The sequence below is a fragment of the Neopelma chrysocephalum genome, unplaced genomic scaffold, assembly GCF_003984885.1.
Source record: "Neopelma chrysocephalum unplaced genomic scaffold, ASM398488v2 Primary Assembly neopelma1_180, whole genome shotgun sequence".
NCBI lineage: Eukaryota > Metazoa > Chordata > Aves > Passeriformes > Pipridae > Neopelma > Neopelma chrysocephalum.
The window spans coordinates 223,178-244,826 of NW_020897842.1; the positions used below are offsets into that span (position 1 = coordinate 223,178).

The window sequence follows — 21,649 nt, forward strand, 5'->3', positions numbered from 1 at the left end:
CACACACAGAAACACACAAAACACACGAAAACCACACAAAACCAAACCCACACACAGAAACAAAAAACAGAGAAACACCCCAAACCGAACACAAGCACACGCACAAACACACAAACCCAAACATAAACACACAAAACCAAACACAAACACACGCACAAACACACAAAACCCACACAAAACCAAACCCACACACAGAAACACACAAAAAACACAGAGAGACATGCAAACACACAAAACCAAACACAAGCACACGCGGAAACACACAAAACCAAACCCGCACGCACGTAAACACACAAAATCATACAAAATCACACAGAACCACGCAGAAAACACCCAAACCCACCTAAACCCCGCGGCCGCGGCACTCCCGGCCCTCTGCCCTGACGCCACCCGACTGCGCCTGCGCTGCCACCGCCCCGGCAGCTCGCGTCCTTGTGCCGCACCCAGCGCGGATTGGCCGCGCCGCGGTGATGCACAAGACGCTGATTGGTCCACTGTCCGAGACGCAGTGACGCATCGTAAGCCGATTGGTTTGCTGGCAGAGCGCGGAGTCGGACCGCGCGCGGATTGGCCGCGCCGGGGGTGCCGAAGAAGGAGGAGGAGGAGGAGGCGGCGCGGGGCGATGGCGGCCGCGGGCGCGTTCAGCCTGAGGGAGGTTCTGGACGCCTTCCGGGGGTGCGTGACCGAGCGGCGGGAGGTGCTGCTGGAGCCCTACCTGAGCGGCTGGTGGGGGCTCATCCGGTGAGTGCCCCCCCTGCACAGAGACTTTGGACGGGAGCGGGGAGTGACAGCGCACGGGGCGTCAGTGGCGGGTCAGCTGCTCCTTGAGGCGGGTGGGAACGTCAAAGAACTACAGCGTTAGGGCAGGAAGGGAGTTCCCACGGGAAAAAAAGTGGTTTCTGGGGATGGATATCTGTGCGCAGCCCTGCGGCCTCCGGGATAAGGAGGATGCGAGTCCAGAGGAGGGCATAGAGATGCTCCAAGGGCTGGAGCCCCTCTGCTCTGGAGCCAGGCTGGGAGAGCTGAGGGGGATCGCCTGGAGAAGAGGAGGCTCCAGGGAGAGCTGAGAGCCCCTTCCAGGGCCTAAAGGGGCTCCAGGAGAGCTGGAGAGGGACCTGGGATAAGGGATGGAGGGACAGGAAACAGCGAATGGCTTCCCATTGCCAGAGGGCAGGGATAGATGGGATATTGGGAAGGAATTCTTCCTTCCTGGCACAGGTTGCCCAGAGAAGCTGTGGCTGCCTCTGGATCCCTGGAAGTGTCCAAAGCCAGGCTGGACAGGGCTTGGAGTCACCTGGGATAGTGGAAGGTGTCCCTTCCATCCCAAACCATTCCGTAATTCCACGGTCCCCCAGGTTCCTGCAGAGCCTCGGCGCCGTCTTCGGCTTCATCTCCAAGGACGCCGTTGCCAAGGTGCAGATCATGGAGCGGCACCGCCGGGGGGAGCAGGGGCAGCACTACGAGTCCCTGCAGTCCATGGTGGAATTCGAGCTCTCCCGGGGGCCGGCGGAGCTGCGGGGCCGCCCCGACTCCGGGTGCCGGACGGTGCTGCGGCTGCACCGCGCCCTGCTCTGGCTGCAGCTCTTCCTGGAGGGGCTGCGCACGGGACACAGGGATTCCCGGACCTCCGCCATCTGCACGGACTCCTACAACGCCTCGCTGGCCAAACACCACCCCTGGGTGGTCCGCAAGGCCGCCACGCTGGCCTTCTGTGCCCTGCCCTCCCGGGACGCCTTCCTGGAGGTCATGAACGTGGGGCCCCCCGAGCAGGCCGTGGACATGCTGGGGGAGGCCATTCCCTACATCCAGAGCGTCTATGGCATCACCCAGGAGCTCTTTGCCCAGCACAGCCTGCTGGACCTGCCCTGACAGGAGGGGGCACATCCCAGCAGGACTGGGGTGAAAAATCAAGTGTTTCTCTGGCTCTCTGCCCGTGGGCACCTCCACTTTCCCTTTCCCACTTAGCCAAGCAATCCTGGGTGCCTCACCTTACAAAATATATACCAGGGGGTTTTATATCTATTTATGTGATACGTATAAAACACATATTATACATGTATTTTATATCTATGTCAGTGTCTGGGGGGGGGCTCCCCACAAGCTTAAGGATTTCCTTTCCCTTCCCAGCAGGGATCTGACCACTTAGCCAAGCTATTCAGGGTGCCTCACCTTGTAACAGAGAAATATGAACCAGGGGTTTTTATATCTATGTATGTTACATATAGATACATGTATGAAATGTGTTTTATATCTTAGTGTGGAGCTCTACAGTAAGAAAAAAAAACCCACAGCAGCAGGAGCTTAAGGATTTCCTTTCCCTCTCCAGCAGGGAGCTGACCATTTAACCAAGCTATTCAGGGTGCCTCACCTTAGAACAGAAAAAGATGTACCAGGTTTTTAACATCTATTTATGTTATACATATAAAACACATACCATGCATGTATTTTATATCTATGTCAGTGTGTGTGTGGAGCTTGACACTAAGAAAAAAAAGAACCACAGCAGTATAAGCTTAAGGATTTCCTTTCCCTATTTCCTTTCCCTTCCCAGCAGGGAGCTGGCCAAGCTATTCAGGGAGACAGAAAAAAGATGTTCCAGGTTTTTTTCTGTGTGTGTTGCACATATATACATGTATGATCTGTATTTTATATCTATGTCAGTGTGTGTGTAGACCTCAACACTAAGAAGAGAACTCACAGCACTATGAGCTGCTTAAGGGATTTCTTTTTTTTGTTCCTGGAGTCACCTCCAGCTCTCCCAGCAAGGCTGGGAGGGGAGGTGGTTTCTTTTTGAAGCCAAACTCTGCAATTCAGCAGCTTCTGTGCATTTACACCACTAGTTGTGGCCTTGTGTGACACGAGGTGGGGTCTGAACACATTTACACTCCACTTGATCTCCCTTGGCCACTTGTGTTTATCAGCTTCATTGAATCTGGGGGGGCTTGGGGGGGTTTTTAACCTTGAGAATATAACTCTGAGTGAAGGATGTGTGGTCACACCCCCACCTGAGCACTGCTGCTAATCCTGTGTCCCCCAGAGTTGAAGGAGCTGGGGGTGGATGTCCCAGATCCCTTCAGCAGCACCTCCTGTGCTGCTTCCCCTGCCCATTAAATCCATGCTCTTTGCACTTGGGATGTGGACCAATTCCTAATCTGTGTCCAGCCCAGGCTGCAGACTGCACCTGAGCTGGGTTCCAGCTGTGCTTCTATGTTGTGTGCTCATGTGGTGGTGGGTTTTTTTTGGTTAATGAATGTGTTAAATGCCTACAAAAACGATTTCTCTGACTGGGGAGAAATCCAGACTTGTACTGTAAATCACTACATGGCTTCTGCTGCAAATCACTGTAATAGCCAAAGGATGCAAAATGGAATTTACTGAGCTTCTGGAAAGCTGAGAAAGCACTACATGTTTAGTCCAGGGTGATGTGAATGTTTGGGGGAGGAGGAGGAACCTCACAAGCTGTACCATGTTCTGATTGTATCTTTTGGGCATAATGTAACACTGTGTGATCCAGCAAATCACTGTTACCTCATGGAGACTGGATTAACTGGACATAAAATTATGTGAATAATGTGCTTCTGAGGAGTGTCCTTTATGGGAATGTGCTCTGGGATTGTGGGGTTGGAAGGACCATGTCTTACACTGTTACCTACTCTGATCTTCTCTCACTGGCAAAGTCTGTTTCATTTACCTGGAGATCAAGTTAAGCTTTTTAAAAGAAGTTACATATTTAAAGCTATCACTTAAATATTCCATTAAAGGGAAAGTATCCTTAACAATATGTCTGTATAAACATACCTATATATAACACAGCTACAACTGTTGCCTGCCTGAAGTACTGGTGTATTTAACTCTACAATGTATTTGCTTCTCCTCATTCAAGGAAAATATTGCAGCCTTGGTGCATCACTTTGGTGCAACTTGGTGCCTCAGTTTTATAATACACTATAAATATATAATAAACCAATAAAATGCAGTAAACTGAACTTTTCATTCAGAGCTATCCTGTGTGCTGAAATTCAAACCTGACAGGAGAAATGCAAGCCATGATCCAGCCTAAATTGCTACGCTGTGAACTTGTACCTAAAGTTTTTCAACTGAAATCAATATCATAGCTCAGTGTGAGGAAAAAAATTCAACAAGCCAGTAAAATCTTCCTAAAAAATAACAAGCACCAACCTTGTGACCCAGGACTGGCCTTCTCCAGGCAAATTCCTGCGATGCCCTGAGGAAGAGCTGGTTATCTCCATCGTGGGGTGACCTTGAATTTGAAAAATATATAAATAAAAATTACTGCTGTGTAAACCTCTTACCACTACCATAATTAGAGTGGGGCACCGGAGTTTTTTACCACCTATCCCAGAGGAAGCTGTGCCAAAAGAATTTGGTAATTCACTCTGAGCAAAGGAGAGCAGGATGAGGGCAGTGGTTTTCCAACCAGGAGCACTCAGAGGGCATTGCTGCATATTTGACTACTGCCCACTGAGCACAGAGTTAAATTAATGCATTTTGCTAAACAAATTCTTGCCCAATATTTTCATCTCCGAGTTCTATTTAAAGTGATGAGGCTGGATCCCCCCTGCCCCTCTCCCACAGTCACTCAGAGATTTCCTTCCCCCCCAAACAGCCAAAAATGGTCCCTGAGCTGCTGCTGTGCCTGGGTTTGGGTTGTGCAGGAGCCCTCAGGCCCACGTGCCTGTCGGCTCAGTTCAGGAGGCCCGGGGATTATATCCTGGGAGGGCTCTTCCCGTTTGGGAAGGACACCCTGAACCTGTCGACGCGCTTGGAACCCACCCCGGTGGTGTGCGAGAGGTAAGAGCCATGTTGGCTTCACCAGGGCTGGGGAGAGAAAGGAAAAAGTCATCCTAGAGGTGTGTGGGAAATAAGAGCAATTTTGGCTTCACCAGGGCTGGGGAGAGAAAGGAAAAAGTCATCCTAGAAGTGTGTGGGAAAATAAAAGCAATTTTGGCTTCACCAGGGCTGGGGGCAGAAAGGAAAAAGTCATCCTAGGGGTGCATGGGAGATAAGAGCAATTTTGGCTTCTCCAGGGCTGGGGAGAGAAAGGAAAGTCAAGTCATCCCAGTGGTGTGTGGGAGATAAGAGCAATTTCGGCTTCACCAGGGCTGGGGGAAAAAGGAAAGTCATCCTAGAGAAGTGTGGGAAATAAAGAGCAATTTTGGCTTCAGCAGGGCTGGGGGGAGAAAGGAAAGTGGTTCTTCTGGTGGTGTCACGGCCAACACTGAAGGTGGGACGGAGCAAAGAGGAGCTCTGAGGTGCTGGAGCACTGGGGTACAGGAATGTCACAGCTTCTAAATCCCAAAATGGAAAGTGGGTTTGTGTTTTCTTGATGCCACTCTGCTGTCAGACTTCAGGCACAGCCGACCCTGGCTTGGCCACAGACAGGATGCAAAGTGTAAAAAAACCATGGAATAAGCTGCTCCCTGTTGTAACAACCCCTGTAATTCCTGCCTCCTCCTCCTCCTCCTCCTGCAGGTTGTTCACGGACGGGCTGATCTGGGCTCTGGGGATGAAGTTCGCTGTCGATGAGATCAACAATTCCACCTCCCTCCTGCCAGGGGTGACACTGGGCTATGACATATATGACAGCTGCTTTGAGCCCCTGGTGGCCCTGCAGGCCAGCCTGATGTTCCTGACCCGGAATGACACCACAGGCATTGGAATTCTGTGCGACTCCACCGACTGCCAGCCCCGCGTGACCGCCGTGATCGGGCCCCACAAGTCGGATCTCTCTCTGGTGACAGCCAAACTGTTCAGCACCTTCTTCATCCCACAGGTAAAGAACCTCTCTGGAGAAGCAGGAATCCTCCTTTCTGGTGGGGAAGGGTTTGGATCAACAGCGTTGTCCATGCTCTGGGAACACGGATTGTTAAAGTGCAGTTCCCGTCTTTCCTCTGCCACAGGTTTCCTGAGGGATCTTGGGTAGGTCAGTCAAATTCTCTCCTGGAGACACTACAGTGTTTAACCACCCTGAGAGAAAAGGGACAACTCAGACCACTGTGATCCATGTAAAATGGGAATAACAGAGCTCCCAGTGTAAACTGGGAGGATCTCATGAAAATACTGACTAAAATACTTGACTACACACGAGAAAACGTGACTAAGTACTCAGTTACCACAACAGAGGGCTCTAATGATCGGGGAAATTTAGCCCTGAGCTAAGATATAACTGCATTTTGGGGGTGTCACCCTGGGTAGAAAGCAGCTAATTATCACTGTCATTAATGATAAGGGCTGGTGCTCTGCTGAGGGACATGAGTGGCAGTGGAAGGAGACAGTAAATGCAGCCAGGATGGATGAGTTCTTCCCACTATCCTGACCAGCATTTTTGAAACCTTAGGGCACTAACACTAAGAAAAGAAGGTGGAGAATGACCTGGGCATCCCTCTTTGCCTCCCTCTGTCCCTCCCACCCTGCAGGTGAGCTATGGAGCCAGCAGTGAGAAGCTCAGCAACTCCGAGCTGTTCCCGTCCTTCTACCGCACCGTCCCCGGTGACAAGAACCTGGTGGAAGCTGTGGTCCAGCTCCTCAACAGGTTTGGGTGGAACTGGATTGCCACCGTTGCAAGTGATGATGAGTATGGCCAAGGAGCCCAGGAACTCTTCTTAAGCACAGCTGGAAATAACAACATCTGCATTGCCTTCGAGGGCCTAATTCCTACAGACCCGTCCGAGCCCAGTGCCAAAAAACAACTGGAAGATATCATTAACTTAATTAATAAGACCAAAGTCAACATCATTGTCATTTTTGCCTATAGTCTGCCAGCCCAGGCCCTGCTGGAACAAGGCATCAGGATGGGACTGAGCAAGAAAGTCTGGATTGGCACCCAAGCCTGGATGCTGTCTGACATACCCACCTCCATCCCAAAGATTCAGAGCGTTGGGACAGTCTTGGGCTTTGCAACGAAAGCAAGCACAGTCCCTGGCTTCCAGAAGTATGTTGCTGACCTCTTTACCTCTGTCCAGCAGGATGAATTTTGCCAGCAGTCCAGAGAACTCAACCGGCTCATGAGCACGGACGTGCTGGACCTGCACTGCCAGGAGTGCGACAACATCTCCCTGGGGGACCTCTCCTTCCTGCTGAGCATCACCCAGGTGCAGCCTGTGCACATGGCCGTGTACAGCGTGGCCTATGCTCTGCACAGAGCCCTGGGCTGCACCCCCAAAGCCTGTCCCAAAGCACCCATCAGATCCTGGCAGGTGAGTAAAGGCCGGGGGGACAAACAGCCACTTTTCACCATAACACAGCCAGACAGTCCCAACCTGAGCCCTTGGTGAGGGACAACTGATTTCAGCCAGAAACCTGCTTGCAGCCTTATCATCCTCCAAACATCAGCTGTACCAACACCAATTTCCTTCTCTCCTCAGCTGCTGTACTTCATGGACACTCTCCCGTTCGAGGTGAACAGCCAGAGCTTCAGGTTTGATCAGTCCCACAGCACCAACACTGGCTACAAGCTCATATTGTGGTCCTGGAAGAATGGCATCCTTAGGTACCTGTCTGTAGGTGACTATAAAGAGTCCCTGCACATCGAGGAGTCCCAGATCCAGTTTCACACTCCAGATCAAAAGGTAAAGATGGCCCAGCCAATTCCTTCTGATTTCTTTGGTGATACAATTCTCCTGGCAGTGCCTGGCTGATGTTCACTCCTCCCTTTGCCAGGTGCCCACATCAGAGTGCTTCAGGCACTGCAAACCAGGACAAGTCAGAAGGGTAAAAGGATTCAACCTCTGCTGCTATGACTGCACAGACTGTCCAGAAAACACCTTCTGGAGCAGTGAAGGTGAGGTCTGAGAAATCTAAAGGCTTTAACTGTATTATTTCTATCTGCTGGTTGAGGTAACAACCAGTGGTGAGCTCTTCCTCCATGAAGAACTGCCAGTGCAGGGGATTTGCCTCCCTGTTCTGCTGTGCTTTGCTCAGTCTTGCCCTAGAAATCTTCCCTGGGGACCTGGCTCTGCTGAGCCCAGAGGGATTGCACGAGGACAACACGTATGTATTTTACTTCAAAAGGTAGGAGAGATGGCTATGATGAAATTCTGGGGCTCACAGGTGGGAGGGAAAGGCATATGATGAAATTCTGGGACCTTCTGGAAGCTTTCTGGGGCGGGGAAACAAGAGCCAAGAAAAGCGAGTCCTTCGGGGAGGAGGGTGGGAAAAAAAAAGAGAGTGAACTGTCACAGTCACAAGCTTTGGAGTTCCAAGACAGTTTGGAGGCAGGGACATCCTAATCCACATCTATGATCCATCCTGAAGGGGTAGGTGCTCATCATGCCCTCACTGCTCCGCCCCAGACAGCTCCAGCTGCACCCCCTGCCTGCAGCACCAGTGGGCCCCTGCCCAGAGCACACAGTGCTACGAGCGCAGCGAGAGGTTCCTCTTCTGGGACGAGCCCCTCACCATCGCCCTGCTGACCCTGATGTCCATCACCATCCTCCTGACCTGCCTGACAGCTCTGCTCTTCCTGAGGCACCTGCAGACCCCCCTGGTGCAGGCTGCTGGGGCCGAGAGGACCCTCTTTGCCCTGCTGTGCCTGGCGCTGCTGAGCCTCAGCTGCTGCCTCTACGTGGGGAAGCCCAGTGACACCCTCTGCACCATGCAGGAGCTGGTCCACGCCCTGTGCCTCAATGGCTGCTTCTCCACCTTCCTCATCAAGACCCTGGAGATCACCCTGGTGACGGAGTTCCCCCGCTGTGCCCCCTCCTTGCTGTGCTGGGTGACCCACAGGAGGTCCTGGCTCCTCGTCGCCTTGTGCCTGCTGGCCCAGGGCTTGCTCTGCCTCTGCCACCTCCACCTGGGCCCCGCCTACCTGGGCCCTGACTACAAATCCCTGCCCACCGAGGTGCTGCTGGTGTGTAGCACCAAGTCCTGGGGGGCCTTTGCCCTCCTGCACGGCCTCAATGGCTGCCTGGCCCTCCTGTGCTTCCTGGGCACCTTCATGGTGCAAACGCTGGGCAAGAAGTACAACCTTGCCAGGGGCATCACCTTTGCCATCCTCATCTACTTCGTCGTCTGGATCTTCTTTGTGGCCATCTTTGCCACGCTGAGGACAGTCCTCAGGCCTGTCACCCAGGTTGCCACCATCCTGATCATCAGCCTGGGCATCCTGGGGACCAACTATGTCCCCAAATGCTACGTCATCTTGTTCAAGCCCGAGATGAACACGGTGGATTGTTTCCAGAATTCCATCCAAGAGGAACCAGAGGACTCAGCAAACAAACAATAAACCAGACCCATTGTCACCTGCTCCTCAGTAAAAGCTGGCTGTATTTTAATGAGATAATTCTGTTTATGAGCAGTCTCTGGCCCCCGGCACAACCACCAGCTGTGAAAGCACAGGGCTCTGCTCAACCAGCTAAAGCCAAATGCTCCAGAGGAGCAGATCCATCCTCTCTGGAATGGCCTGTTCCATCCCCCACAAGCAGCCAAAAGCAGGTTCAGTTAATCAACCAACCTCCAGTAGTGATATTTTATAAGAATCTCTCTCTCAGCTCTGGCAATGTGAGCAGGAAGCCTCACCCAGAACACTTCCCTGTAAACACTGCTGGTGATTTCCCCTTCTAATTAACTGAATAACTGCTCCAGAGGTAAAGTCATGAATCCTTTCCCAAGCCTTAGAAGAATTTTCAAATATATCCAACACCAGAGGAACAAAAAGAACATTCTGATATGTAACAGCAGCTGTGTGCATGATATAAAGAGCATTACCCATTCAAATTGCAGCTCACTCATTTGTGTTTCGTTCACATGTGTTTGCAAAGGACATGGAAATCAGGCCCAGACAGATGGAAATGAGCAGTGTGCAAATCACACCACTCCAAGCCAGGGCACAAAGCTCCTCCACCCCAAAAACCACGCAAAGGTCACCAAAAACTCCATGTTGCTGCCAAACAGTACCAAGTCAATAGCAAGTCACATCACCAAGATCTTGTCTTTTCCCCACCTGCTTTAACAAGCAACTATATTTCTCCTTTATTCCCTACATTAAAGTTTTTCCATTACTGCCCTTTTATTCCCTGTATTAAAGTTTTTCCATCTCTCCACCGGGTGCTGTTGCAAATTAACTCATCAGTTCAGCTCAATTAAAGAACTGGCAAATTAATCTAAATCAGGAAATATTTTCATTCTAAAAAAAAATAAATTTCTGGTGCGCTGCAAAGCTACTTGCCCTAGCTTTTTGTGAACACCTGCATACAAAAATACTCCTCAGTGTGATTAAAAATACCAAAACTCTGACCTGAAGCCTGGAGTCCTTGCTTCTGGAGCCTGCAGCAAGACTTCATGAAGATGTTGTTGCACCTGAGCCTCTCAGTATTCCTTGCTCCAGGGCTGTGATTCCATAGCAGAGAAGCCTTAAGTAGCTTTTGATCATCATCATTCCAGAAATAGAGAAGGAAAAAAAATCCATTTACCACTGTTGGCAGCAGCCAGAAAGCCAACTCTGATCACAACCAGAGCCATGACAGGCTGAGTTTGCTTTCAGGGGAAGAGAGAGGAAGGGAAAAGCAGCTGATGAGACTTTTCAACCAGCTCCAGTCACCTGCAGACAACTGTCTGGGTCAGCTGGGGCCCATCAGGCCCTGCAGTGAAAGGCTGCAAGAGCATGTCCAAAATTCTGATCATTCAATATTCACCTGAATTTGGACGATTTAATATTCACCTAAATTCTGATGATTTGATATTCACCTCACTGGGAAACACTGGCTAGAATTTGTGGTATTTAAACAATGTTTGACCCTCCCTTTGCTGTCTGATCTCTGCCAGCTGGGAAGAGGGAATCTGCCTCCTCAAGCTGGGGTTGCCCTTTGTACATGGAATGATTTAGGATGGAAAAGACTTTTAAATCATTTGAGTGCAACTGAACCCCTCAGACCCTGCAGGGAGCCTGGTAATGGATAATAAACACCCTGTGTTTTAATGCTTACCAGAGAGTTAAGTGGTGTCCTAATGATCCTACCTTGGAGAGTCCAGAAATGGGGAATATTCAGATGGAACAGCTGAATACACTGATAGGTTTTAGCAGCACATTCAAGTCCTGGGGCTGCAGGCAGGACAACTTGTTCCAGCTCATGTCTGGGGAACAGGGGTTTTTCCTCCAGCTCTCTGGAGCCCTCACAAAACTCCCACCTGCCTACCAGCACCTCCTGAATCTTCTTGAGAGGACAAAACTTCAGTGTGACATGGGGAAAAAAAAATAAGAGGAAGATTCAACCAGCATTTCATCAATCTTGACTAAAAGATAAAATGCAACAGTGCAAAGAACTGAAGACGTACACCGAGGTTATCACATAAAATTAAAAGCTTTTTAGTGTTTAAAATAGCATTTACACATAAGCAGCTATATATTAACTATACAGACACTTGGGTTTTAATACAATATCTACAAAAAAGAATTCAATTATGCAATAGACATTTAACAGGAACAGTGCAGTCCATGCTAATAAGAGGTCACTCTTTGAGTAGAACCAATTCTAGGATAGGTGATAGTCTGGATTTTCATTATTTAAAATCATGTAACTTTGTTCCTCTACTGTACATAAAATTCTTTACATGTATTTCTAATCACTGATTAGAATTAATAATTTTAAGTCAATCTTATTACAATCCAGTTAAATGCAAAAAACAAAAACAATTACATCAACTCATGAGCTGTCAAGTCTCAGGAGGGGACTGCCCATTTGAAGAGAACAAAAATAATAGCAAAAGTCAATGTCTGTGCATCATTGCTTGCCATCCAATAAACCTTTGGATAAAGTGTCCAGGGGACTGTTACCTTGGAAAAGGAGATTTATTAATAGGAGGTAAAAGACAATAGCAGTGCTTTTAAGACTTATTTGCCAAAAACTTTACTCCTCAGAGTTAATATACCAGGTGGATACACTGCCCCTACAGATCCTGCCTCCTTTGGGGAGGAGATGCCATCTCAAACTGTTTCCTCATCATTTTCCATGATCCTCCAGACAAACCTGCTGTTAAATCTGTTGGCAGGGATGTGTGAGCCTTAAGCTCAGTCGAGGGTCTCACTTCCAGAATAAAAATGTCAGCCACTGAAGGCTCCTGATTTGAGGTTGTTTCAATGCCCTGCACAGCAAATCCCTCGCTGGAGTTGGAGCCCAGTCACTGACATTAAATCAGGGATAAATTTGAGGCCCTGGTGAGAGAAAACAGATGGATCTGCAGCACTCCAGCCTGCAAACTTCCTTCCACCTGGCACGGCAGGGAATGCTGTGCCCAACAGGAGACACTGGCACAGGCAGGTCCTGAGGCCCCCTTGGTGGAAAGACACATGCACATGGACTGAAAGCCAAGGATGGGATCTGGGAAATCTCCTGTCTCTTGTGAAAATCGAGATCCAGCAAAGATTCAGGCCTGACCTTCCACTCACTCCACCCTCTCCACTGGACACTACGGGGGGGATCAGGGGTTTGTTTTACACACAGTGGCCATCACGTATTGCACTGTCCACACAGGGGCATCTCCACCCTCCTGCTCTCCCTGCAAACAGCAGGTTCCTCAAGGACCAGCACCCAGCACACCCAGAGCAGTGGATGCCTGTTGTGGGTGAAGCTGCTTCAGCCTGAATTCCTCAGCAGACTAATGCTTTCCCACACACCTGGGTTATGGATTTGCAGCCTCGTTCCAGAGTGACCCACAAACACACAAGTTTATAACACAGTCATTTCAACATAGCAGCAAAGACCAGCAAGACACAGAACAGTTTCTGCCAACAGCATAACAACAAGACCAAAAAAAACAAACAAAAAAAACCAAACAAAAAACAACCCAGCAGGTGTGTAAACTGCAACTCTTGGAAAGACATAAGGAAATAAAACACGTTTCTTCCACGGGTGAAAGCTCAGCCCCCAGCTTTAATCCCTTTTGGAAATATTAAAATGAGAGTCTTTTCCTCCAGCCCTCCAAGTTCTGCCTTCAGACAGAGTGGGCCAGAAAAAATCAATATATATAAGAGACCAGAAAAGTTTTAAATTAATTTAAAAGTAGAACCACTAGTGATTGTCAGTAAAGTCACAGACTCCTTAACAGTGTCTCCTGGAAACATAGCAGAATTACACCATTATTTTACCCTGATTTACTTCATTGCTTTCAATGTCAATCTTTCAGAATAGGTTACCAGGTTAGGTTAAGCATCTTTGCTGTGGAACTGGGAGGAGGAAAGGAAAAGAAAGGTACTGTTTGCACAGTCAAGCTCTAGGTAGTGCCACTCTTTTGGAGAAGCCATCAGCCACGTGGCAATCCATGCCAGCCCACGGGATGGATGATGATGAAAGCACTGCTTTCAGAGACATTAGGCAGCTTTTAGGGAGGTTTTTGTAAAGAAAACTAGTTTAGAAGGTCAGTAAGGGGAGTACCTAGTCTGAGTGACACAGAGTTTTTCAAATGCCTGGTTCCCTTTTGAAGGAGAGACTCGAGTCTCCAGTTAACACAGACGTTTGGAGCTCTGGCTGGAATCGTTGCTCTGGCTCTGACAAAGGGATGTGTTTGCACACAGACCTGGAACAGGGAAAGAAGTGAAAAATCTATCAGGATGAACAACACCCAAAATGTTTGAAGAGTCGTTTTTCGGGGTGACAAATGGACATGGAACTGTGTGTGTATCCTGAGAAAGATGTTCTCTTTTGGCATTGGGTGTTCACACTACCCACAGAGCACGGGACGAACCAAAAAGCAGCTTCTTACCAGTGGAAAAAAATGCTTATATACAGTCAAGACTGATCTTAAAGCACCTGTCCTAAAACCTGCCAGCAGCAGGCACCTCAGAAAGGAGGATTTAACTGAGGCATGGCCCCGTGGCCAAATGCCACTAAGTGGCTGCAGCTCCCCACGTGTGTCCCATCAAATGAGGCACCGTGACAGAGCGTGGGTGTGCTCTCACCATACCCTCCTTCTGACACCTTAAAAAAAAGCTTCTTACACATCACTGAAGGCTCCTGAACCTGCTTTATCAAGTGTCCACAGCCCCAGAGCAGGAACCACACAGAAATGAAACCTTGGGGATGTACAACAGCAGTTGCTTCAGTCAGGGCTCCTCAGCAGAGAGGGTCCCGCTCGGTGTCAGGGGTAAGGATTTGTTTGCTGTACCATTTGGGATCTGCTCTCAAAACACCCTCACACCTCTCTGCCAACAGCCAGCCCCTGTCTGTGCTCAGAAACGTTTCCTTGGGACTGCAAGTGGGATTAGACAGCTCCAGGTGTCTAAAGAGAAAGATACTGCTCCAAAACGAAGGACAGAACAAGAGGTGATCAAAATGAAATCCAAGTGAAGAGCCACGTCCCAGCGGGAGCCAGGATTTAGCTCAGTCTCTGCTGGAATGGGATGAATATCCCCTTGGAAAGGGAAAAGCTGCAGCTACACTAACAGAACTGCACAGCAGCAGCTGTCCTATTTCTGTGGAAATAACTTTTCCAAGCAAGTGCACATCCAGCAGGAACAGTCACATCTGTCAGCAGGGATGGGACTGGAATGCCCAGGAACCAACTGCAGCTACAAAGTCACTATTGTGGTACTGAAGGAAACAACTTGACAAGTTCTGCACAATGAGCACATACAGTAGCAAGATTCCAGCACTCCCTTGATAGAATAATATCTAAAAAAAAACAACAAGAAAAGAAAGAAAGGTTGATTTATACTCCCTAGTCAGCAGAAGGTAGCCACAACTTTGTTTTCCACTTGGGTTGATCCTGCTCCTTTCCAAGCACGTGCTGTCTGTACACTTGTGGGTGCAATGTCTGCTCAGTGCTATGGATGCATCCAAGAAACAGCATTCCAAGGCAGTATCACAGATACCAGCCAAGGGTCGTTTTTTTTCCTTGTAAGAGAAAAAAAAAGCAGGGAAAAAATAAAAGTGCTCCTATGCAATATCGGGAATTTAGAAGTCGTGTGAAATAAGAGTCCTTGAATCAGCCAAAAAGATACACCAGTTGCATCGAAGTAGGTGCCACAATGACCAAAGCTCATTAAGATGTGAATATACACCAGCCATTCACAATCCAAAACAAGAGGAGGGGGAGGGAAAAAAAAGGATAAAGAAAAGATGCCATTGGTTTGCTGATATTTAACAATCCCAGGAGATTTTTTTTTGTTTTTGTTCATTTTTGCGGAGGGATTTTTTTTTTTGTATTTTTTGCTCCGTTTTCTTGATAATTTTTTTTTTCTGCAACACACTTTGCAAACAGGAAGGTGTGACATGCAAGACCGGCCAAGTCTCTTCCATTAAGTGTTCGACAACAAACCACCCCAAAAAAAAAACAACCCCCCCCCCCCCCCATCACCCCAACCCAGGCAGAGTCTGAAGGCACTTCCTCTCACATGATGTCTACGAAGAACTCACAAGGGTTGCCCATGGCCTTCTGGAAGGACTGGCGGCTCCCGGTGAGCTCCGGGGGGACCGCGCTCAGTTCCCGCACGGGAGGCCCTCCGGGGGGGCCGCTGGTCCCGTAGACTTTGGAGCCCAGCTTGGGGAGGCTGTAGAGCGGGGGCACCCCCGGGGGCCCCCCGTAGGAGTGGTGGCTGTGGTGGCTTCTGTCGCTGTGGGCGGCGGAGCCGTGGCTGCGGTGGCTGAGCTGGCTGGCGGGCCGGTCCCGGCGCGCGGTGCTGCCGCCGCTCCGCGCCGTGTGCTCCGACTCGCTGCCACTGCCCCCCGACTTGCGGTCCTTCTCCCTGCCCACAGCTCGCCTGCTGTTCTCGCTGGTGCTCCGGTTCGAGCCGCTGCTTTTGCTTCCTGCAACCCCACAGAGGGGGGAAAAAAATAGAGAAAAGCACAGTTAGCCCATCGTCCGCTCCCGGCTCCCGCGGCGGATCCGGGCGGGACCGACGGCCGCGGCGAGAGCGGAGGGTGCCGGTGGTGGCTCGTGGGGTTTGGCAATGAGGGGCAGTGGGACGAAGCTGACAGGGTTGTGCCATGCACAGGGACACGGAGACACCTCAGAGCTTGCACAGTGAAAGCAGCAGCTAAAGAACAGCTCCTGGCTGGAACCCACCCGCCCCGCCGAGGAGGAGCAGGATTTGGGGTTAGACTCGAGCAAATGAGGTTCAATCTGTAACTGTCTCTGCTTTGGTACCTTCTGCCTCTTCCAAAAGAAACTCCTTTGCCTTCTCTGTCATCCTTGGTCTCACTGGGCACACTCGCACCCAGGGCCAAATCCCTGAGGTTTTGTTGGCTTCAATGGGGAGATTCTTTTCAAATTCACTGCCACAGTGTTCTGGTGTTGGAGAATTCTTTAAACAACAGTTACCTGTTGAACTGCTCTACAGTAACGTGCAGGATGTTCCCAGAAGAGGCCACTAAATCAGCTTGGGAAAAAAGTATTGCCACTGGACTGTCAGCTGAGTTGCTGCTACACACAAACGTCACTAAACTTCAGAACTGATTTTAGATGAAAGTTGAAGGTCTTGCTCTGTTCCCATGAGAGACAGGCTGGGATGATGTCAGGACACAGTCCCAAGGGAATTATTTCTTTTAAAAAAACCCAACAAATCAACCCAAGGACCATCTCATTAAGTTCATGCCACCTTAGTGCAAAATTTTCCAAAAAAGGATCCCCAGCCAGCAGAAGAGGGGACCAGCTTTTGAGTCCAACTGAGCCACTGAAATGGAAAAACCAGAAGGATTGTGAACTGCAGGTGACCTTCTGCTTGCTCCTGTTGACACAGGAGATGGGAAACCAGACTGGCCTGGTGTGTAACATTCCCTGCAGAGTGCCAGAGATGGAAAACACAGACTACAAAATCACTGGGCTTTAAGTTATTAGTGTTCTAAGCCCAGGACTCTGAAGTGCTGTTTGTTGATTGTTAGGATGTAAGGCTGGTGATAAAGGAGAGGGTTCACAAGAAACTCAACTCTAATATTCCACCCTGGGAGTGACCAACACAGCTCTGTGTCCCTGCACATCAGACTCATAAATCAGGAGCAGGGACTATTTGCTTATTTTATGAGGAGCACACAGGGGCCACACAGGTTGATATGCCAATGTCACACTACTGCACTGCCGTGCACTGAGACAGGTCGAGCGTCCAAGACAATCAAAAAGAAAATAAAAATCAAAATCATAATAATAATAATAATAATCATAATAAAAAAATAAAAATACAGCTAAACATTTGGGTCACGAGAGTCTAAATGGTCATGCTGTGGATTTGTTATGGAGGCATTTGAAGCTTACCAATCCCCTAGAGTCAGCCATTCCTCTAGGAATCCTTCAGTCTAATGCTTGCTCAGGATAAAACAAGGGAATAACAGTTACAAGCCAAGAAACAACACAGAAGTGTAGTTTCCAAAAGAAGAACAAGGAAAAGCGTTGAAACCTTTCAAAAATCAAACACCTTGGCACCTTCTGTGAGGCTCTCTATAGCCAGGGGACACAGCATGGATAAAACACCACTCCTTTCCTATTCCAGCAGCAGAACAAATTCCTGCTGCCCACAGAATCAGCTGCCAAAAAGCACCCCCAGCACTCTTTGCAGTGCAACCAGTTCTAAAACCTCTGGATACTGCTGTGAGCTTCCTCACAGTAGAAATTCTTATTTTGAGATAAAGGGAGAAGCCACAGTGCTCAAATCTTGTGAGCAAGCTCCTGTTACGAAATTATTTGTCCAGTTTTTGTGAGATCTAACTGGCTGTGGCAAACAGGGATAAGCTACATCCCTCTTACTGGATGTTCACCATAAAAATACAGAGAAACCTGGCCCTTTCTTTACTGGCAGCGTTTCCAAAAGTGGGGTTTTTTTTAAAAGAAATTAAAAAATAATATCTTTACAGCCGAAAATAGGTAATTTTTGTTTACTAAGGTTAAGGATGAATCACAAAATTATGCTAGAGCAGGAAAGGAGGAGGTCAGGTCTTTAATCCATGCAGTATTCTCTTTTTTTCCCTGTCACATACGACAGAAGGGACTCTCCTCCCTGTGAGCAGTGTTTCAGCCCTGTAAACCTCTGGCTGGCCACCTCCCTCTTGTGTGTCTCACACAAGCCAAGAATGTGATTTTCCTTTTGTGCTGAGTACTGAAGTGAAAGCCAAGAGCACCTTGTTCTAATCCCTGTTCCATCAGCAAAGAAATGGCCTCATTTCCAGCATTATCAGCCCCAGCGCTGGCAATTCCTGACTCAGATAAAACAAGGCTGGCAGTTCCCATACAGAGCTGAAAGCCCACTCCACCACAGACACACACACACCCCTGATCAGGTGCTGTTGCACAAAACCCATGCAGGTAGCAAACAAAACCACAGGACAGGCACAGACAGAACGAAGGAACGCAAGCAAATGGATCGGGATAATGACAGGCATGGAAATAAAACCCGGATTAACCACCCTACCTTCACTTTGCTGGCTCCCTGCACTGCCACTGCCATAGCTAAAGCCTGGGTCTTGGTATGCTGGTGGAAAACACGGAGGGGGCAGAGGATACTGGTAAGGGTATCCTTGGCCTAAGGGCCAGGGAGCAGCAGGATGTGGGAGTGGAGCGAGGGTGTCCTGATCCGAGGCGCCGCTGGAACCGTTGTTGAGGTTCAGTGCAGCCAGGTCTGGAAAAGAGAGAAAGGGTGAAGACTCTGCTCTCAGCTGGCAGGGGAGAATTTTACAGCTTGGAAATGGAGTGGCAGGTCTGTGGCATCACCAGAAGTAAATCCTGCCTGCCTGAGCCTCAGTACAACGCCACTACTTGAGGAGTTTACCCTTCTCTTCCAAGTGCTCTAATTCCTGGTCTAACAGGAAGCATCGACCACTTGTCCCACAGCTTCAGAATATGAATGACCTGTTCTGGAACACCCACTTGTGAAACCCCCCAGGACTCACAGAATCCCAGAACAGCCAGGCTTGGAAGGGTTGCAGATCATCTGCCCAGGGCGGGGTCACAGGAGCACATCCAGGTGGGTCTGGAATGTCTCCAGAGAGGGACACTCAGCATCACAGAATCAGCTGGTTGGAAAAGACCTCTGAGATCATCGAGTCCAATCTCTGACCTTGTCAACTCGACGCCCTCCCTGGGCAGCTGCTCCAGTGCTCTGCCACCCTCCGTGGAAAGGAAGTTGAGGACAGCTCTGTGCATCCTGTGAGCACGAGGGACACACACACACAGCTCTGTCCCTTCCCAGAGGGAAACTTACTGCCACAGAGGTCTCCAAAGACGTAGTAGCACTGCTCTGAGAAGGTGATTTTGTTCACAGTGTGCCTGAGGTAGCCGTGTTTTAACATGCTGCTGGCGTATTTCCTCGCCTCCCGCCGGTCTTTGAAGCCTTCCACGTGCGTGTAAAGCCAGTCAACCACATCTGCTCCTGCAATGACAACAGGGAGAGGAGACACGGGATCATCTGAGCCAAACTGATCCACCACGTGAACGGCGACACCAAATACCCACAGAGAAAATTTCATTTACACACATTGTGCAATTTTTTCACGAAAATTACATGGCATTTCCAGACAAGAAGTGATTGGGAGAGTCATCCTCCTCAAGAGGCAGATGTCAGGTTGTCAAAAGACCTGTGTTCCAATGCCTTTCTCAGCAAAAAGTAACTGCAGCCTAGACTGACTAAATGTCAGCACAGCTCAGGCCACAGCTGTGGTAATTTTAAAACTAATTAAGATGCTTTATTTAAGGCTGGAACTGGAATTCCAAGGACTGTTGCTCTGCTGAGCTTGGGCAGATTGCTAGAGCCACCTGAACACCTGAGATATAAAACCAAGGATTAAGAAGCAGGGTCTGTGTGGGCATGAGAAAAATGCAGCAATTTTGGCTGTCCAGGCTCAAACAAGAGTTATTAATTATTTCCTGTCACACTCGGAGCTGCTCATAAATAGCAAGTCAAGGGAATTTAAGAGGTCATAAGCAGAAAAATAAAAAGTTCATATAAAGGTATTTTCTTGAATTTATTGCCATAAAGTCACTGATTTTTTTTTCCCCCCAGCATTCCTGGGATCTGCTTACCTATCACTGCATTGGAGATGGTGATTTTTAACCACATCCTGTCCCGAATTTCAAGGCCTGAGTCTGGGAGCTGCATAACCTTGACAATAGTAGCCATGTCACTCTTCACAGTTAAGGGAGATTCTTCTAATTCTAAAAGGAACAGAGGTTACAGGCTGCTTTGAAATGAACTGAGTCTGAAAAGACCTTCTCAGCTCCCCATTTGGATGAAACAAAGACACAGTTTTACCAACAGATGCAAAAAAAAAAGACACAAAGGTTCCCAAATGCACCCTCATCCGTGGCATAAATTACAGCATTTGTACCAGTTCTTCAGATTTTGTGCTCTGTGCCACCAGTTTAGTCACTGAAATGCTGAGTCCCCACATGCCTGGATTTCCCATTCCAGGGAAATCAGCGCTGGAATCCACACTGAGATTGGCAGAAAAGGAAACCCAGGGAGTCCTGTGACCCTCCCATTTCACTTTGCCATGAACAGCCCTTCCCACCCAAGGGATCAGTGCAGAACTCTGTGGGACAAGGGTTTTTTCGCTTGTTCTTTAAATTCTGGGTTAACTCTCAGAAATAACCCATCTGCATGGAGGAGGAGGAGAACCCTGCCTCAATCAATATCCTCTTTTTTTCCTTTTTTAAGACCTGGTCATCAGCATTCTCGGGGAGAACTGAAATTAGAAAAGACGTCTTCCATCATCAGGAGAAAGGCAAGTGGTTTCCCTCAAAAAAACACTTCCCAGGATCCTGGTGTTGGAGCCTTACAAGTGAACAAGTCACTCCACCCAGAACCACTTAGTCCTGCATCTTTCCTGTAGAACACTTCTAAAAAAAGCTCCCAAATGCCTCCACAGCCACCACTGCTCCATTCCCATTTCACACTCCCAAGGGCAGAGTTGGATCCTCAGAGGCTTCACACTCTCCTGATCGATTTTTATACTAAAATCAGAATAACAGGGCTGAGATTAACCCTGCTGAACTGAGGTTCCCACTGTAGGAATCCAGTTCCTTTAGAAACTCTTTGTCTGCCCAGAGGGTGAATCTGGGTCCAGCTTCCCTGTGTTCTGTGCAGAACTCAGTTATCCTGCCATACATAAGACAACTAATTTTGGATACAGCACCCAGTCCTCCTTCCTGTCCCATCTTCCAGCCCCAGAAAATCCACGTTGGACGTGTCTGTGTTCGCAGTCCAGACCCTTCTCCAGCAGGAACTCAGAAATCCTCCTCTCCCCTCCCTTCTCCCCGCATCACCCACCTTTCAAAAGCACCAGGGAACCAATTTTGTCCTTTTCCAGCCACCCAGAATTTTGACAGAAGGCACAGCAAGCGTGAAACAATGAAAACTGAAAATGCTTCTTTCCATACATGCACTGCCAATAGGCATGAAAATACCTCAGAGCAGCTATGCATGCAGCTTCAATACTTACAAACTCTGAATAAACACTCAAATTTTGCTTTTGCTTTAAGTTAGTTTGGTTAGTGGCAAAAAGCAACATGTTCATTTGGGGGAAAAAAAATCAAAACCCAACAAACTAACATTCAAATTAAGTATGTGGGGGAGCAATAAATTGTATTTTCTTGGAGACCTGTGAGCTGCACATAAAGAACAACACGGGTCAAATGGTCATCGGGGTTTTTTCTAAGTTCTAGTTGCTGGACAAATAAGGAAAATTCTAAGAGGCATCTAAAATGCTCCCAACTT

The 21,649-nt window shown here is 48.7% G+C and overlaps 4 protein-coding genes across 6 annotated transcripts in view; 2 read left to right on the forward strand and 2 right to left on the reverse strand.

Moving 5' to 3' along the window:
* Positions 1-19,395, reverse strand: part of INTS11 (integrator complex subunit 11) — a 28,773-nt gene extending 9,378 nt beyond the window's left edge. Inside the window, exon 1 of one of the 2 annotated variants that reach the window (XM_027702120.1) lies at positions 344-437. The gene's annotated coding sequence lies outside the window, so the exon portion shown is untranslated. Of the gene's footprint in view, positions 1-343; positions 438-19,378 lie in introns of those variants that run through there. The other variant, XM_027702121.1, reaches the window with a different exon arrangement.
* CPTP (ceramide-1-phosphate transfer protein) lies at positions 609-3,575 on the forward strand. Its single transcript, XM_027702128.1, has 2 exons — positions 609-741; positions 1,356-3,575. The coding sequence occupies exons 1-2, from the start codon at positions 623-625 to the stop codon at positions 1,867-1,869; spliced, it is 633 nt and encodes a 210-aa protein (XP_027557929.1). The 5' UTR covers positions 609-622; the 3' UTR covers positions 1,870-3,575.
* Positions 4,634-9,982, forward strand: TAS1R3 (taste 1 receptor member 3). Its single transcript, XM_027702129.1, has 6 exons — positions 4,634-4,812; positions 5,494-5,794; positions 6,438-7,217; positions 7,386-7,589; positions 7,681-7,801; positions 8,313-9,982. Exons 1-6 carry the CDS (start codon positions 4,634-4,636, stop codon positions 9,242-9,244), a joined length of 2,517 nt encoding a protein of 838 aa, XP_027557930.1. The 3' UTR covers positions 9,245-9,982.
* DVL1 (dishevelled segment polarity protein 1) overlaps positions 11,300-21,649 on the reverse strand; it is a 70,964-nt gene continuing 60,614 nt past the window's right edge. For both annotated transcript variants that reach the window (XM_027702118.1, XM_027702119.1), the window contains exons 12-15: positions 19,957-20,088; positions 19,139-19,306; positions 18,350-18,556; positions 11,300-15,758 (exon numbers count right to left, since the gene is read on the reverse strand). In XM_027702118.1, the coding sequence (XP_027557919.1) occupies positions 15,343-15,758; positions 18,350-18,556; positions 19,139-19,306; positions 19,957-20,088 (923 nt within the window). In that variant the 3' untranslated portion in view covers positions 11,300-15,342. The remainder of the gene's footprint in view (positions 15,759-18,349; positions 18,557-19,138; positions 19,307-19,956; positions 20,089-21,649) is intronic.

Bases quoted from the DNA above. Each gene is read 5' to 3' on its own strand.
- TAS1R3 (XM_027702129.1), top strand. From the start codon at position 4,634: ATGGTCCCTGAGCTGCTGCTGTGCCTGGGTTTGGGTTGTGCAGGAGCC. The intron at 4,813-5,493 runs GTAAGAGCCATG...CTCCTCCTGCAG, and splicing joins ACCCCGGTGGTGTGCGAGAG to GTTGTTCACGGACGGGCTGA. The intron at 7,590-7,680 runs GTAAAGATGGCC...TCCCTTTGCCAG, and splicing joins TTCACACTCCAGATCAAAAG to GTGCCCACATCAGAGTGCTT.
- CPTP (XM_027702128.1), top strand. From the start codon at position 623: ATGGCGGCCGCGGGCGCGTTCAGCCTGAGGGAGGTTCTGGACGCCTTC. The intron at 742-1,355 runs GTGAGTGCCCCC...ACGGTCCCCCAG, and splicing joins GGCTGGTGGGGGCTCATCCG to GTTCCTGCAGAGCCTCGGCG.